The sequence below is a fragment of the Thamnophis elegans genome, chromosome 4 (genome assembly GCF_009769535.1).
Source record: "Thamnophis elegans isolate rThaEle1 chromosome 4, rThaEle1.pri, whole genome shotgun sequence".
Classification (NCBI taxonomy): Eukaryota; Metazoa; Chordata; class Lepidosauria; order Squamata; family Colubridae; genus Thamnophis; species Thamnophis elegans.
The window spans coordinates 141,605,964-141,623,139 of record NC_045544.1 but is presented as its reverse complement, the minus strand read 5'-3'; the positions used below and the strand labels follow the sequence as shown (position 1 = coordinate 141,623,139).

The window sequence follows — 17,176 nt, the reverse complement described above, 5'->3', positions numbered from 1 at the left end:
CCAACTAGGCAACATCATCAGTGCTAGAAGGGAGGGTTGTGGAGATGGGGAAGAGGAAGGGAAGAGGAGAGAATTATGGGGTCCTTATTGATGTCTGAGCTTGGTTTTTTTCCCAGATGTTTAATTACCCAACCAGGGAACGTCATCAGTGCCAGAAGCCAGTGGGGTTTACTCTCTATAAAACGACAGCCCTTTCTTGTAGCACTGATGACGTACCCTAGTTGGGGGATGAAACGTCTGCAAGGAAACCACCAAGCTCAGGGAGCAGCAAGCACCCCACGTTTCATGGGTACAAAATAGGCACCCCAAGTAGCGATGCTGACCAACAGCTTCCGCCTGGGTCCTGACCCAAACGCCACAAACCCCCAACTAAAAGCCGGAGCCGAGGAGAACGTCCGTCTGTGTGACCGGCTCCGGGACCCGTCTCGTAACCCCGCAACGTAGACTCCGCAGCAGGTCGACGCTCTGTGTGACGCGCGGAGGGAAGCGCCCGTTTAGTCACCGCGAATCAGAAGCAGCAGCCGGGCTTCCCAGGGCCGAAAGGTGTCCGTTGTGCAGCGTGGGCCGGTGGCGAGGGGAGTGAAGGAGCCCCCTCCCCAGCTTTGGCGAAAAGAGGGCCCCCTCCCCCTCCTCCCTCCTGGCCGGCAGGGAGGGGAGGGAGGTTAGAGCAGAGACATGCATTTCCTGAAAAGAGGCGCTGGAGGTACCGTACCTGGGCCACACCTGTGACAGTTAAAGCTACCCCCTCCGCCGTCTCTACGTCCTCGCACCTGGGCTGTAACGTCATTATCTCTAGGGAAATCCTGCCAAGAGATGTAAAATGTTGGCGCGTTTCCAGGTGCCTGGCCAGCTCTCCCCCTTCTCGGCTGGGGAGGGGGGGGGCACCTGCTGTGGGGCTCCAAGGTAACACGGAGGCTTCCCTGCCTTTTAGCGGGGTGACCAGGCTGCCCGTCTCCTTCAACCGACCCCCCGCAAAAGGGAGGCTTGTGGGGGAGCAGCTTTCCATTCACGATGGAGATTGGCTGCTGCTGGGGGTGGGAAGTGGGGGGGGGGGGGGGCAGGAAGGTCTGACTTGCAGGGCCCATGGCAGATTCTCCCCTCTCTGGCAAGAAACCCCCCCCCCCTAAAAAAAGGGTTGCTGGGTGGTCCTGAGGTTGAAGGAAGGATGGCCTCAAAGGGACCAACAGTTCCTGGTCAGCTTCAACCTTATAGCCAAGACCCAGAGTGGGGTCCTGAAAATCAAGTGGTGGTGGGAGAGACCCCGCCGTTTAATAAAGAGAGTAAATGACCCTGTGTGAATCTGCCTGACCTGGAAGATTATCTGCTGCCTGATACTGGTTTCCATTCTTCTATCGATCTTGTACGCCTATCGTTGTTAAAAGAGTACGGACTTCAACTCCCAGAATTCCCTGCGTAGGGTGGGCTTTCCTGGGGAATTCTGGGAATTGAAGGCCTCCCCCCAATCTTCACCGGACTCGGATTGGAGAAGCCCTGCCCTCCATCCAGCGAGGACATCAACGCCATCCTGGTTCTGCCATCTCGGCCAAGCTGGTCTCCAGAACAGACCGGCCAGAGAGATGGCTACGACCGCTGCTTTCGGGGGACGGGACACGACTGCTGTTGTCTTGAGACCAAAACAAACCCTGGTTTGTCTAGGGAAAGGGCTTGCCCTACATTTGCTGGCCCTCCAATCCTTCCCCCGAGCGCAAGCAGCTCGGGCTAAACCAGGGTTATCTAGTTAAATAGCCCAGAGGAGGGGGGGTCTTCAACCTTGGCCACTTTAAACCTAGTGGACTTTTAACTCCCAGAATTCCCCAGCCAGCAAAGCTTTAAACCTGGAGGATTCTGGGAGTTGAAGTCCTCCAGGCTTAATGTGGAGAAAGTCCAGAGGAAGCTAAGAATGGATTTGAAGTTTATTTGTTCTTTTGAGGAGGGCAGGGGCTTTATTTTTTAAGCAGATGACCTTCTTGTGCACCAACCGAGACCAACAGATGTCCCGGGGCGTTTTACAGCCCACAGGCCACCACATCTGGCCCTTTGGCTGCCTTTATTTTGAAAGCAATTATTATTATTGTTGTTGTTGTTATTGTTAATTTGCGCACAGGTAGTCCTCGACTAACGACAGTTCCTTTAGTGACCGAAGCCACGCTGGCATCGGAAAAAGGGCCCCACGGCCGTTTTTCCATCACCCCAGCCCCTCTGGTCGCATCCTCCGAATTCATACATTTGGAAACTGACTGGTACTTGTGACCAGGGGTGGGTTTCTCGCCCCGTTCCAACCGGTTCGGTTGGAACGGGGCCGGCGTCGTCCTCGTGCACGCGTGCGGTGCACGCATGCGTACTAGCGTCTGCGCGACGCTCCAGCTGCTCCTGGATGATTGCGCAGCCGCTGTATGCGTCCTGTGCATGCGTGGAAGCGCAGAACTCGTCAAAACCGGGTAAGGACCGCGGGCGGGTGGGCGCGCCCTTCACCGTTCCCGGAAGTTACTTACTTCCGGGTTCGGCGACCAACCAGTTCGCAGGGACCGCCGCGAACCGGTTGAAACCCACCCCTGCTTGTGACGGTTCGCCGTGTCTTGGTGGTCTTGGGATCACGTTTGCGAGCTTTTGATGAGCCACAGGGAAACCAGATTCCCTTCGCGCATGGTTCGCTTAGCAACTGCAGGGATTCGCTTAACGACGCTGGCGAGGAAGGCTGTATAAGGGGGCAAGGCTCACGTAACAGCTGTCCAGCCACAGGGACCCTGTGTGTGCAGTACCCGCATCTTTATTCTTTGTGTTCGGCGTACACATGTGAGTGCATAACTACACAACTCCACAGGCCTACGGCTTCCGTTCTCTGCAACAATGATGTGGCTCCTTGGGGAAAACGGATGGCCCACCCTTGCCACAGGTTGACGGGGGGGTCTCCTGGGCCAAAGAGACTGGCAGGTCGGACCTCGTGCAGGGTGGCGCAGTTTGCCCTGGAGGGTTCAGCTGCTGCCCCCAAGACTCCTGTTGTGCCAGGTTTGTGAAGCGAGTGCCAGCCGCGTCCCCCCTCCCCCCGAGACACGGAGCATTCCCCATGCGCCTCTCTGGATTACCATGGAGGGCAACAGCAGGTAGCCAGAGCCAGAAGGGGTGGGGGGGTGCCAGGAGGGGCCCGTCGGAAGAAAAAGAGGCTGGGGAGCGGGGTGGAGGGGTGGGGGGGGTCTTCGGCTGCGGTGGTGCTGCTGCTGCTGTGCTGCGTGGGGCAGAGAGAGGCAAGAGGGAGGAAGGTTAGGCAGAGAACGTGGGAAGGGGGAGGATTATTACCTGAGCGACCCCCGTTACGTACAGTGGCACCCCCTCCGACGTCTCAATATTCTCACAGCGACAGAGGATGGTCATGACTTCCAAAGACAGTCTGAGCAGCGATAAATAAGGGTGGGACACACCAAACACACAAAAGGCGGTTACCAGAGAGCGACAGAGGACCCCCTCGCCGAGAGAAAAGACGGGGCTTTGTGCGTTTTTAGGGGGTGGGGTGGGAGAGGAAAAAATGGGCCTTTCAGGGCAGGGTGTGTGTGTGTGTGTGTGTGGGGTGCTTGGCTTTGCAGGATGTGCTACGTTATGGGCCCCAAAGGAAGGGAGATCAGCCCTCTCCAACAGGGTCCAGGCAGAGGGAAGACTCTCCTTGGGGGTCTTCTGCCCAAGAGGCGGTGGGGGGGATATGGGGTGCAGAAAGCTCTGAAGGGACCAGGGTTCCTTAGTGCAGTGTTTCTCAACCTTGGCAACTTGAAGATGCCCGGACTTCAACTCCCAGAATTCCCCAGCAGTGGTTAGGACAGTGTTTCTCAACCTTGTCAACTTGAAGATGCCCGGACTTCAACTCCCAGAATTCCCCAGCAGTGGTTAGGACAGTGTTTCTCAACCTTGTCAACTTGAAGATGCCCGGACTTCAACTCCCAGAATTCCCCAGCCAGCGAATGCTGGCTGGGGAATTCTGGGAGTTGAAGTCCGGGCATCTTCAAGTTGACAAGGTTGAGAAACACTGCCTTAGTGGGAGCTCCCCTCCAGAGGCTGATCCAGCTTTGATTCCTCTTCCCGGGCACCCCAACTCTGATGCAACGAATGGACGGAAACTAAGTGAGGAGAGAAGCAACTGGGAAGGAAGGAGTCGTATCCAGACCGCCAGGACAATGACTCCTTAGAACCACAAGTTGCGGGTGCCCCCAAAACTGGAGGCTTCTAAAAACAGACTGAGCCACCCTTTGTCCGAAATGGCGTGAGGGTCACCTGCTGGAACAGGGGTTGGACTAGAAGACCTCTAAGGTCCCTTCCAGCTCTGTTATTCTGTTAATTAATCCGTGGAATGACTTGCTTTCAGAAGTGGAGGTTTTTAAGACATGGCGAATTTTTAAGGCTGGTGGGACTTCATGTCCCAGAATTCCCCAGTCAGCTTAAGCTTAGGTGGCTGGGGAATTCTGGGAGTGGAAGTCCAGAAGTCTTTAACATTCGCAAAGTTGGACCCTCGTGCTCGATTCCATTCCGGACAAATGGCAATCCAATCCAGCCGAGGTGGTGCAGTGGTTAAATGCAGCACTGCAGGCTACTTCAGCTGACTGCTATCTGCAGTTCGGCGGTTCAAATCTCACCAGCTCAAGGTTGACTCAGCCTTCCATCCTTCCGAGGTGGGTGAAATGAGGACCCGGATTGTTGTTGGGGGCGATATGCTGACTCTGTAAACCGCTTAGAGGGATGAAAGCCCTATGAAGCGGTATATAAGTCTAACTGCTATTGTTATTGCTATTGCTATTGTTATCTGCAGTTCAACGGTTCTAATCTCACCGGCTCAGGGTTGACTCAGCCTTCCATCCTTCCGAGGTGGGTAAAATGAGGACCCGGATTGTTGTTGGGGGCGATATGCTGACTCTGTAAACCGCTTAGAGAGGGCTGAAAGCCCTATGAAGCGGTATATAAGTCTAATTGCTATTGCTATTGCTATTCTCGAAAACCTCCAGTGATGAAACACCTACCACTTCTGCAGGCAAGTAGTTCCACTGGGTAATTGTTCCAATGAATTTGTTCTGCGTGCAACGGCACAAGCACAACGCCAATGGCCTCTCTGCATGGAGGATGCCCGGGAAGGAAGGAAGGGTCATGGAGGATGGAGTGGTGGCCTCTGGGTCTAATCCCCCCCTGCCCATCTCTCCTAGTAGAGCAGAGGGCAGATGCCACCACCACCACCCTGGGACCTCCAGTTGGGCTCGAAATGGCAGTCCTGGCAGCGGAAGGGGAGAGAGAGTCCTGCCAAGCAGATGTTGGCAAGGATCTCTGTTCCTTCCTGGAAGGCCAGATGTTGTGTCCCCCCCCCCCTCTGGCCCATTCCCTTCCTGCTTCCCCCCCCCCCTTTTCCGGGCAAAAGAAAGGAGCAGATCCATGCACCCCTTCTTCCTCTGCCCAGGTTCCCCCAGAGCAGGAAGGGGAGGGGCTGCCGTCCCCCTGCTGCAAAAGGGGGCCTGGAGGGGGGGGCTGCTTGAGAGGAAGGGGCAGCAGGGGCTTGGAAAGGGAGCCCGCCCTGCTCTGCGGGTGTTTTCCAAAGTGCCGAAAGGGAAGCTTTCAGGGGTCCCCCCCTTCCTCCTTGCCCCACCCGCAGCCTTTGGGTCCTCCCCGGGGAAACCCAGAGCCTCGTCTTTTTCTGTGTTAGTAGAAGCAGAAGGGGGAGGAGACACCCCCCCCCCAAAAAAACCCACGCCATCCCCTGCTGCAAAGCCTGGCCCATCCCCCGGGGTGCTTCACACAGCAAGAAGGACGGCACCATCACAGAAAGGGCAGAGTCAGGGATTGCACAGAAGACACTCGGGGAGGGAGGGAAGGAAGGAAAGAAGAGGAAAAGGAGGGAGGGAAAGGGAAAACAATGGGAAGGGAGGGGGGCAGAGGATGGGAGAGAGGGATAGAGGAAGGAAGAAAAGGAGAGGATGGGACAGAGGGATAAAGGATAGAAAAGGAAGAGGAAAGAGGGAGAAAGGAAGGAAGGAGGGAAAGGGAAAAAATGGGAAGGGAGGGAGGCAGAGGATGGGAGAGAGGAAGAAAGACAGGAAGGAAGGAAGGAAGGAAAGAAAGAAGGAAGGAAGGAGGGAGGGAAAGGGAAAACAATGGGAAGGGAGGGAGGCAGAGGATGGGAGAGAGGGATAGAGGAAGGATAGAAAAGGAGAGGATCGGAGAGAGGAAGAAAGACAGGAAAGAAGGAAGGAAAGAAGGAAGGAAGGAAGGAAGGAAGGAGGGAAAGGGAAAAAATGGGGAGGGAGGCAGAGGATGGGAGAGAGGAAGAAAGACAGGAAGGAAGGAAGGAAAGAAGGAAGGAAGGAAGGAGGGAGGGAAAGGGAAAACAATGGGAAGGGAGGGAGGCAGAGGATGGGAGAGAGGGATAGAGGAAGGAAGAAAAGGAGAGGATGGGATAGAGGGATAAAGGATAGAAAAGGAAGAGGAAAGAGGGAGAAAGAAAGGAAGGAAGGAAGGAGGGAAAGGGAAAAATGGGAAGGGAGGGAGGCAGAGGATGGGAGAGAGGAAGAAAGACAGGAAGGAAGGAAGGAAGGAAAGAGGGAGAAAGAAAGGAAGGAAGGAAGGAAGGAAGGAAGGAGGGAAAGGGAAAAATGGGAAGGGAGGGAGGCAGAGGATGGGAGAGAGGAAGAAAGACAGGAAGGAAGGAAGGAAGGAAAGAAGGAAGGAAGGAAGGAGGGAAAGGGAAAAATGGGAAGGGAGGAAGGCAGAAGATGGGAGAGAGGAAGAAAGACAGGAAGGAAGGAAGGAAGGAGGGTAAGGGAAAATAATGGGAAGGGAGGGAGGCAGAGGATGGGAGAGAGGAAGAAAGACAGGAAGGAAGGAAGGAAAGAAGGAAAGAAGGAAAGAAGGAAGGAAGGAGGGAAAGGGAAAACAATGGGAAGGGAGGGAGGCAGAGGATGGGAGAGAGGGATAGAGGAAGGATAGAAAAGGAGAGGATGGGATAGAGGGATAAAGGATAGAAAAGGAAGAGGAAAGAGGGAGAAAGAAAGGAAGGAAGGAAGGAGGGAAAGGGAAAAATGGGAAGGGAGGGAGGCAGAGGATGGGAGAGAGGAAGCAAGACAGGAAGGAAGGAAGGAAAGAAAGAAGGAAGGAAGGAGGGAAGGAAAGGGAAAACAATGGGAAGGGAGGCAGGCAGAGGATGGGAGAGAGGGATAGAGGAAGGATAGAAAAGGAGAGGAAGAAAGACAGGAAGGAAGGAAGGAAGGAAAGAGGGAGAAAGAAAGGAAGGAAGGAAGGAAGGAAGGAGGGAAAGGGAAAACGATGGGAAGGGAGGGGGTAGAGGATGGGACAGAGGAAGAAAGGATAGAAGAGGAAGAGGAGGGATGGAGGGAGGAAGGCAGAAGGAAGCAAGCAGCAAGCCTCCCATCTGGGCTGGCCCCAAGCCACTGGATGCCAGCCCATTAGCTGCAGAAGACAATCCTGCCCCATCAAAAGCGCCAAGCGCCCCCTGCTGGCTCTGAAGGGCAACACCTTTACAACTCGGAGCAGCCTTGCTGTGGGTTGCGTGGTGTGACAAGACAAAAGGGAAAAAAAAAAGGCCAAGGAAAGCTAACTCATCCCTCGGCCTGCACAACTGAGGCACATTTATTTCTGGGGTTAAGAACAAGGGGAAGGTTAGCATTAGTAAAGACAAAAGAAATGGAGAATGAGGAATTGGGAGTTTGGGGGGAAATGGTGTTTCCAAGTTCTGGGCGGGGGAAAAAAATGCAAAATGCACTCGTTTTGCTCTGAGAATAAAGCAAATTCACCCCAAAACGTGCTTTTGTGTTTTTGTGGGGTGTTTTGTAAAAAAATTTCCAGCCTGGCCGCAGCCTGGAGGGTCCTTAAAAAAATCACACGGTTTGGTTTCTTGGGAATAAGTAACAATTAAAAAAAAGATAAGCGGAAAATTGAATTAAGACTTCTAAAATGCGGAATTTTACATTTTAGGAAGAACTCGCCAGCTGCTCTGATCCTGGGGCCCGTCAAAGATCATGGATGAAGTTTGAACTCCTGATTTTAAGGAATGGATTCAAGATGAGCGTCCTTGAAAATATTATTTTTTGAAACGCCTGGTCCCTTTTTGAGGGGGACGGGTGGCCTAGAAATGCGGAATATAAACAAATAAATACACAGATCAGAGGTGGCCAAGCTTGGGGGCTTTAAGACCTGTGGACTTCAACTCCCAGAATTCCCCAGCCAGCATGGAGAATTGGTCAACGTGATGATGGCCGGCTGGGGGATTCTGGGTGTTGGAAGTCCACAGTGTGGAGATATATCGTGTCTGATCTAGATTCCCCCAAGGGGATTATGAAGGCCATTGATTTTCACCTGATCTACATTTAATAATGTTCAGGGGCGAATTAATGCTATATCAATATATGGATTTTTTCTTCTTTTAAAGCAGTGTTTCTCAACCTTGGCCACTTGAAGTTGTCCAGACTTCAACTCCCAGAATTCCCCAGCCAGCGAATGCTGGCTGGGGAATTCTGGGAGTTGAAGTCCGGACATCTTCAAGTGGCCAAGGTTGAGAAACACTGATTTAAATTCTTTGCTTCCCTCCAGTATTATTAATATTTAATTAATATATATTAATTCCTGTATTATCCCTGATGGAGGATTTATTTTCTTACACTTCACTAAAATGAAATTATGCGTAAACCTCCCGTGTTAATAACGAAGGCCGAAGTCATCCTCATTTATGTTTTATTTTTTATTTATATTCATGTTTATTTATTTGTACATACAGGTAGTCCTTGACTTAGAACGATTCGTTTAGCGACAGTTCGAAGCTACATGAGCGAAAGGGACTGAGGACCGTTTTTCACACTTAATGACTGTCGCAGTATCCCCGTGGTCACGCGATCAACGGACTCATATTTAGGGCAGTTTGCAGTGTCCCGGGGTCACGTGACCCCCCCTTTTGCCACCTGCTGACCAACAGAAGTCAATGGGAAGTCCAGATTCACTTAACGACCGTGTGACTAACCCAACAACGGCAATGATTCGCTTACCGACTTCGGCAAGAAAGGCCGTCAAACGGGGTGAAACTCGCTTCGTAGCGGTCTCCCTTAGCAACGGGGGCTTGTGGCTCGATTGCGGTCGTAAGTTGAGGACTACCTGTATTTCATATCTTCCTATCATAGTGACGTTATTGGTCGTTATATCCTGTCGTCATGATACTGATGTCCAAAGAGCTTCGTTTTTGGGGTGGGCAGAGGAGAAAGGGGGGGAGCTGGCTCCCTCTGGTTCGATGTTCTCAGCGGTCAGCCCCAGGGGTCACAGGGGGCAGGTACGATAGATTCGGTCCTCCGTGGAGATGCTCCTTCATCCAGCTGGCGCTTGTCCCAGAAGTGCTTTTTCTGAAGAGGGAATCGGACTTTCTGGATTTTCCTTTGAAGGCGTTTTGCTTCTTCATCCCAGAAGCTTCTTCAGCTCTGACCGGATTTTTTGGGGGGGTGGGGGGTGGGGAGGGGAAAGGATTGATCTTCCTTGCAGATGGCTGGTCATTTGCATCCTTTTAGTGGGTCCTTTAAAGACACTTGGAGGTTTCCCTGTGCGTGACCCGTCAAAACCGCGGTCCACTAAAGCGCGCCCGATTAAAGCGCGTACCTGACGTCATCAGCAGCGCGACAAATACGACCGCGGAGAAAAAAGGGCGCTTTAAAAAGCGCTTTTAAAGCAAGTCGATTCGCATAAAGGTAAGGGTTAGGTTAAGGGTTACGTTAAGCTTTAGGGTTAGGTTTAGGGTTAGGTTAAGGGTTAGCGTTAGGTTAAGGGTTAGGTATAGGGTTAGGTTTAGGTTTAGGTTAAGGGTTAGGTATAGGGTTAGGTTTAGGGTTAGGTTTGGGGGGGTTAGGTTTAGATTTACGCGTTAATTTTAAGTTTACCGCTCACAGTGTGCTGTTTTCGTCGCGCTGTGATGACGTCACGTACGCGCTTTCGTCGAGCGCGCTTTAGTCTACCGCGGTTTTGTGGTGGAACCTCCCTGTGTCCTGGGGGGGGGTCACCTGAGTGGTGCAGGTGGGGCCACCTTGGCTGCAGGGTGTTCACTGCCTCCAGTCTGCAACACTGCCCCAAGGTGGCTCCCCCCCCGGCCCATTTGCCCCACTCAGGCCACCCTGAGGACACGGACGAAGCCTCCAAGCGGCCTCAGAGGCTCCATGGAAAGGAGGAGAAGGACCAGCTGTCTGCAAGGATCCTCAAGCCTTCCATTACCACCCCCTCCCCAATCCGGTCAGAGCGAATCCATCTCTCCCCACGGAGTTTGCTTGTCGGAAGCCAGCTGGGAAGGCTACCAATCGCATTCACAAGACCCCCAAGACAGTGCAACCGTCATAAACACAGGCCGGTTGTGAGTGCCCGAATTCTGTTCCTGCGACGATGTAACAGTTGTAAGTGTGAGGATCGGTTGTAGATTATCTTTCTCCGGGGTCTGACTGGGGTAGATTGCAGGGGTGATGAAGACATATAATTTTATCTCATTTTATGTATTTATTGGTATTTTATCCTATAACCGTGATGGTGAACCTGTGGCATGGGGAGCCATATCTGTCGGCATGCGCGCACCGGCCAGCTGATTTTCGGCCTTCGGGAGAGCCGGGGGAGGCCGTTTTCACCCTCCCCAGGCGTCAGGAAAGTCTCCAGAGTCTGGGAAGGACGAAAAGCGGGCCTAATGGGCCAACTGGAAGTTCGTTTCCAAACACCTGCGGGTCGTGCGCGCATGCGCAGGTGGGTGGGGCACATTGCATTGTGGGTATGGGCCACATGGGGGCGCACTATTGCATGCACGCACACAATTTTCGCATGTGCTTACAAAAAAGGTTTGCCATCAGTGTCTTATACCGATTGTATTTTACCTTATTCTCATTTTAAATTGTTTAGGATTTTATTGGCATTGTGGGTTTGAACCTGTACATTGATATGGCCTATAGGCTAATATATGTATGTATGTATGTATGTATGTATGTATGTATGTATGCATGTATGTATATATATACACACATACACACACACAAAGTTCTTTCTCCAGGTCTGTTTTAACTTCCAGTGGTCACTAAGTGAATGACGTTAAGTCGAGGACTTGCGTGTGTGTCTCAAACACGGCAATTTAAAAGTTCTGGTGTTTTTGAAGCAGGCAATCGTGACTTTGGGGGGGGGGGTTCCTGTTCCGTCCCCCCCATCCCAGAAAGCAGGAAGTGGACGCTTCCCAGCACCCAGACCGCCTGCCTTGTCTATGGACAGGGTGGACGTGTGACACCCCCTCCCTCAGACCACCGTGCTGGGCTTGGCCTGGGGATCTGGCCCCCCACTTGCAGACATGCAGAGTCCAGGGCCTGCCCGAATGGCTGGGTGAAGCATGTCTGCACCCCCATTTCTGGAGGGTCTTTACAGCTGGGGGAACTCTGAAAGGGTCCTGCCTCTTTCTCTCACACACCCCCCCCGCCCCCCCCCCCCCCGCTATCCCATTAAGGGCTCCATCCGTCTGTTCTCTTCCCAGGGTGAAGGCTGGAGGCCGGCCGCCAAGGGAGAAAGCCAAGGGGTGAAGAGGTTGAGGGCGGGTGGGTCCAGCAGGAGCCGAGAGGCACCAGCGTTCTGCCAAGGTGCTCCTCGTACTTATAGGACTGCCCCCCCCCGCCCCTGCCACCCACATCACAACAAAGGCATGCCACATCTAGGGACAGAGAGAGAGAGAGAGAGGGAGAGAGAGAGGGGAGGGGGTTCCTACCTCTGCGTGTCAGAAATGCACCACCAGGCCCAGGCCCAGCCGCCATAGATGTACTGCTTGTTATCAGAACCACAACAGCCGCCTGCAGGGAAGAGCAGAGAATGGGCAGATGAGGACTCAGAGGAAACATTGATGGGTCTTATTATGCTTACACATAACCCAAAGGCAGAAATAGCAATATAGCAATAGCAGTTAGACTTATATACCGCTTCATAGGGCTTTCAGCCCTCTCTAAGCGGTTTACAGAGTCAGCATATCGCCCCCACAGTCTGGGTCCTCATTTCACCCACCTCGGAAGGATGGAAGGCTGAGTCAACCCTGAGCCGGTGAGATTAGAACCGCTGAACTGCAGAACTGCAGTCAGCTGAAGTAGCCTGCAGTGCTGCATTTAACCACTGCGCCACAAAGCATATACGGCACTCCTTCCTCCTTCTCCTTCCCACACAACAACCCTGTGAGGTGGGCTGGCCCAAAAGTCACTCGTTTTGCTTTCACGGCCGAGGCGGCACTAGAACTCACCATCTCCCTGGAGATTGGCCCAGAGTCCCCTAGGCTTTCATGCTCAAGGCGGGACTAGAACTCCTTACTCGAGCAAACTCTTCGGTGCAAAACATTTCAAGCTTCCGCTCCCAAGGCAATAATTATCTCACGGCGGTATTGCCTTATTATTATACGGATTACAGGAACCCCAGCCCCCACACCTCAGATCACTCTCTAAGCTTCCAAGGCCTTCCCTTCCGCTCGGCAACTGCTGGGGGTTACTCTGAGTTGGGGGCGCCTTTTGAATTTGTGGGGATGCAGGAAGTGATTTTGCATTCCCAAACTTCCGGTTTGCGTGTTGGACCATTTTCCGCTGTCCTCCCCAGGTTCCTAGAGAGCCTTGGGAGGGGGGGAGGTCAGAAAATGGGCTGTTTCCGCCCTCCCCAGGCTCCAAGGAAGCCATGCACGCATGTGCAGGGCTGCGGTGTGTGTGATGCGTGCATGCGCAGGGGGCATTAAATTATGGGGGCAGACACGTAAGCGCATGCGTCAGTGCACACGGGCGTCCTTCTGGCACCCGAGGCACTAAAGGTGAGCCATCATTGAACTAAGTCCAAGCGCAGGCTGCCCTTCTTAGCCTTGGCCAATAAGGGGGGGGTGGACTTCAACTCCCAGAATTCCCAGTCCCCTATTGTGGCTCCCCTCTTCCAGCAGGCTGGCTGGGGAAATCTTGGCAGCTCAAATCTCCACGTTTCTCAAAGCTGACGGAGGATTCCCAGCAGCCGGAGCAAAAGCTCCCTTTCGTACAACACGCATGCGAAACGAAACCAGCCCCGCCCCCCCGGCCCCAGGGGGTGGTGCCAGGGCTCAGCCTCTGAGCTCCTTTGCGGCGGAGATGAGAGCATCCGTCCCCTCCTCATGCCAGCGTCAGTGGGCTATGCTGGCTGGGGAATGCTGGGGCTTGAAGCCCACCCATCTTCCAGCTCCCAAGATTGAGAACTCTGCCCGAAACCTATCTCACACCTTGTATGTGTCGCCTTATATGGCAGACATGAAGCTGAGCCTTATCAATCAGTCGGTGGGACGGCTTCCCTCCAGGAGTTGTTTTTTAAGGAGAAATTGGATAACTATTTGTGGCATAGAGTCTCCCGATTCTGCAGCGGGTTGGACGCGCGAGCGATCGTGGGTGCACCTCGGTACACCCACGTTACACCTATCCTCCGCGAGCTGCACTGGCTACCGATCGGTCTCCGGATACGCTTCAAGGTGCTAGTCGTCACTTATAAAGCCCTTCATGGTATTGGACCTGGGTACTCGAGAGATTTAGAGAGATTTTAGAGAGATTTATTAATATTTGTAGGCCGCCCTTTTCCCTGAGGGGACTCAGGGCGGCTCACATAAAATAGGGGAAGGGGAGATACAGACATTAAGATAAGACATATAATAAAATAATAAACAACATACATTCATCATTCGGGAGGGGAATTATCCTTGTCCCCAGGCCTGACGGGCGAGCCAGTTCTTCAAGGCTGTGCGGAAGGCCTGGACGGTGGCGAGGGTGCGAATCTCTATGGGGAGCTCGTTCCAAAGGGTCGGGGCTACTACTGAGAAGGCCCTCCTCCTTGTAGTTGCCAGCCGACACTGGCTGGCCGATGGTATACGGAGGAGGCCTAATCTATGTGATCTTATTGGTCGCAGGGATGTAATTGGCAGAAGGCGGTCTCTCAAGTATCCAGATCCACTGCCATGTAGGGCTTTATGGGTGACTAATAGCACCTTGAAGCGCATCCGGAGATCGACAGGTAGCCAGCGCAGCTCGCGGAGGATAGGTGTTATGCGGGTGAACCGAGGTGCACCCACAATCACTCGCGCGGCCGCATTCTGTACTAGCTGAAGTCGCCGGATGCTCTTCAAGGGCAGCCCCATGTAGAGCACGTTGCAGTATTCCAGCCTAGAGGTCACAAGGGCCCGGGTGACTGTTGTGAGAGCCTCCCGATTCAGGTAGGGTCGCAACTGGCGCACCAGGCGAACCTGGGCGAATGCCCCCCTGGTCACAGCCATTAAATGGTGGTCAAACGATAGCTGTGAGTCCAGGAGGACTCCCAAGTTGCGAACCCTCTCTGAGGGGTGTAGAATTTGACCCCCCAGCCTGAGTGATGGAATATTGGTCGAATCTCTGGGAGGGAAACACAACAGCCACTCGGTCTTTTCTGGGTTGAGCACGAGCTTGTTAACCCTCATCCAGTCCATAACAGCTTCGAGGCCGCGGTTCATCACGTCTGCCGCTTCATTGAGTTGGCACGGGGCGGACAGATACAGTTGAGTATCGTCCGCATATTGATGGTATCTAATCCCGTGCCTGCGAATGATCTCACCCAGCGGTTTCATGTAGATGTTGAATAGTAGGGGGGATAAGACCGAGCCCTGAGGCACCCCACAAGTTAGGGGCCTAGGGGACGATCTCTGCCCCCCCACTAACACCGACTGCGACCTGTCCGAGAGGTAGGAGGAGAACCACCGCAACACGGCGCCTCCCACTCCCACCTCCCGCAGTCGTCGCAGAAGGATACCATGGTCGATGGTATCGAAAGCTGCTGAGAGGTCGAGGAGAACCAGGATGGAGGAATGTCCTCCATCTCTGGCCCTCCAGAGATCATCGGTCAATGCGACCAAAGCGGTTTCTGTGCTGTAACCGGGTCTGAAGCCTGACTGGAAGGGGTCTAGATAGTTTGCTTCCTCCAAGGACCGCTGGAGCTGGAAGGCCACCACCTTCTCAACAACCTTCCCCAGAAAGGGGAGGTTGGAGACTGGACGATAATTATTAAGGATAGCTGGATCCAAAGATGGCTTCTTCAGGAGGGGTCTCACCACCGCCGCTTTCAGTGCGGCGGGGAAGTTCCCCTCCCGAAGTGAGGCGGTGACAACCGCCTGGATCCAGCCTCGTGTCACCTCACTGCAGTTAGTAACTAACCATGAGGGACACGGATCCAGTACACAGGTGGAGGTACTTACAGCCCTCATGGCCTTGTCCACATCCCCGGGGGTAACGTCTTGAAACTCAACCCAGAGTTGTTCAAATTGATCCTCCTGTGCCTCGGCTGGAGCTGCAGGGGTGGAGTCCAAGTCCGACCGAAACCGAGCAATTTTGTCCGCTAAGAATTGGGCATACTCTTCGGCTCTGCCCTGCAAGGGTTCCCCCGCTTCCCTGCTGCCAATTACCTCCCAAAGACCCGTCAGATCTCACAGGGTCGGCCTCCTCCGGGTACCATCTGGCTACTACCCGGGGGAGGGCCTTCTCTGTAGCAGCTCCGGCCCTTTGGAATGAACTCCCCGCGGAGATCCGGACCCTCACCTCTCTCCAGGCCTTCCGGAAAGCCGTCAAAACCTGGCTGTGCCGGCAGGCCTGGGGTTGATGAGTTCCCCTCCCCTCTCGACTGGTATGGCTGTGTGATTTTCACGTATTTTAATTATGTGTACTGTTGTTTATGTTCCCTTTCCTCTTTGAGTTGTTCGCCGCCCTGAGTCCCTCCTGGAGAAGGGCGGCATACAAATAAACCAAAACTGAAACTGAAACTAGAAGGCCTCTGAGGTCCCTTCCAAGTCTCTTTAGATTACAATACCATGGAGGTCTTCTAGTCCGGCCCCGTGCTCAAGCAGGAGACCCAACATACTGCACCATTTCAGATAACTTGCTGTCTATTTTCTTCTGAAAAGCCTCCAGTGATGGGAGCACCTACGATTTCTGGCGACGAGCTGTTCCCCTGGTTGATTGTTCTCACTGTTAGGACGTTTCTCCTTAATTCCAGGTTGCTCCTCTCCCTAATTAGTTCCCATCCGTTGCTTCTTGCCTTCTAGTGCTTTGGAGAATAATAATAAGACCCTCCTCTTCTTTGGGGCAGCCCCTCAAGTATTGGAATTCTGCTCTCCTGCCACCTCTAGTCCTTCCTTTCTCTAGACTGGCCCAAAACCCAAATCCTGCAATTCCGTTCTTCCTATATGTGAGTCTCCAGGCCTTTGGTCATCTCGGTGGCTCTTCTCTGAACTTTTTTCCCAAAGCCTCGACTTCTTTTTTGCAGTATGGTGACCAAAACTGGTTGCAGGATTCCAGATGTGGCCTTATAACCTCCACCAGACCGATTAGATCCCACAGATTAGGCCTCCTCCGAATTCCATCCGCCGGCCAGTGTCGACTGGCGACCACCCGGAGGAGAGCCTTCTCTGTGGCTGCTCCGACCCTCTGGAACGAGCTCCCCGTGGAGATTCGAACCCTCACCACCCTCCAGGCCTTCCGCAAAGCCCTTAAAACCTGGCTGTTCCGACAGGCCTGGGGCTAAAGAACCGTGCCCCTATTTCGAATGGTATGATTGTTGCGCTTTTTAAATTATGTATTGTTTTGTGTTGTTGTCAAATTGTCTGTATCCCCCTTCCCTTGTTTGAGTTGTGAGCCGCCCTGAGTCCCCCTCGTGGGAAAAGGGCGGCATACAAATGAAATAAACATTCAAACATTCAACATATAAAACGGTACGGATACCTCAGGTGACCTGGATGCCTCTGTTTATACAACCCAAGATCATGCTAGCTTTCTTGGCAGCCGCTGCACCCGGCTGGCTCCTATTCAAGAGGTCGCCCACTAGGACTGCCAGCCGGAGTGACTGTTTTGGAGCCTGATCTGGGGCTGGGGCCTTTGGTCTTTTCCTGCCCAATGTGAAACTTTGCTTTCCTCCACGTTAAAATTCGTTTTGTTGGCTGGGTTTGTTGTTCAAGCTTCTCCGGATGTTTTTGTGGGTCTGATACAAAAAAGCTGCTTTGGTGGTTCACTACCAGCCGGATGGGAGCAAATTGGGGCCAAGTGGTTGCGTTTGTGTGCTAAGCGGAAGACTGTGTGCTTCACACGCAGAGCCAGAACAGCCCGGGGTGGGTGGGTGGGAGGGCTGCTGCCAAGCAGAGTGTCCCTCTGAGGAGCTG

At 53.4% G+C, this 17,176-nt stretch overlaps 1 protein-coding gene across 1 annotated transcript in view; it reads right to left on the bottom strand.

Moving 5' to 3' along the window:
* Positions 1-17,176, bottom strand: part of LOC116507819 (flotillin-2-like) — a 44,208-nt gene that overhangs the window by 15,818 nt on the left and 11,214 nt on the right. The window contains exons 2-3 of the mRNA XM_032216153.1: positions 11,732-11,813; positions 713-803 (exon numbers count right to left, since the gene is read on the bottom strand). Of these exons, the coding sequence (XP_032072044.1) occupies positions 713-803; positions 11,732-11,813 (173 nt within the window). The remainder of the gene's footprint in view (positions 1-712; positions 804-11,731; positions 11,814-17,176) is intronic.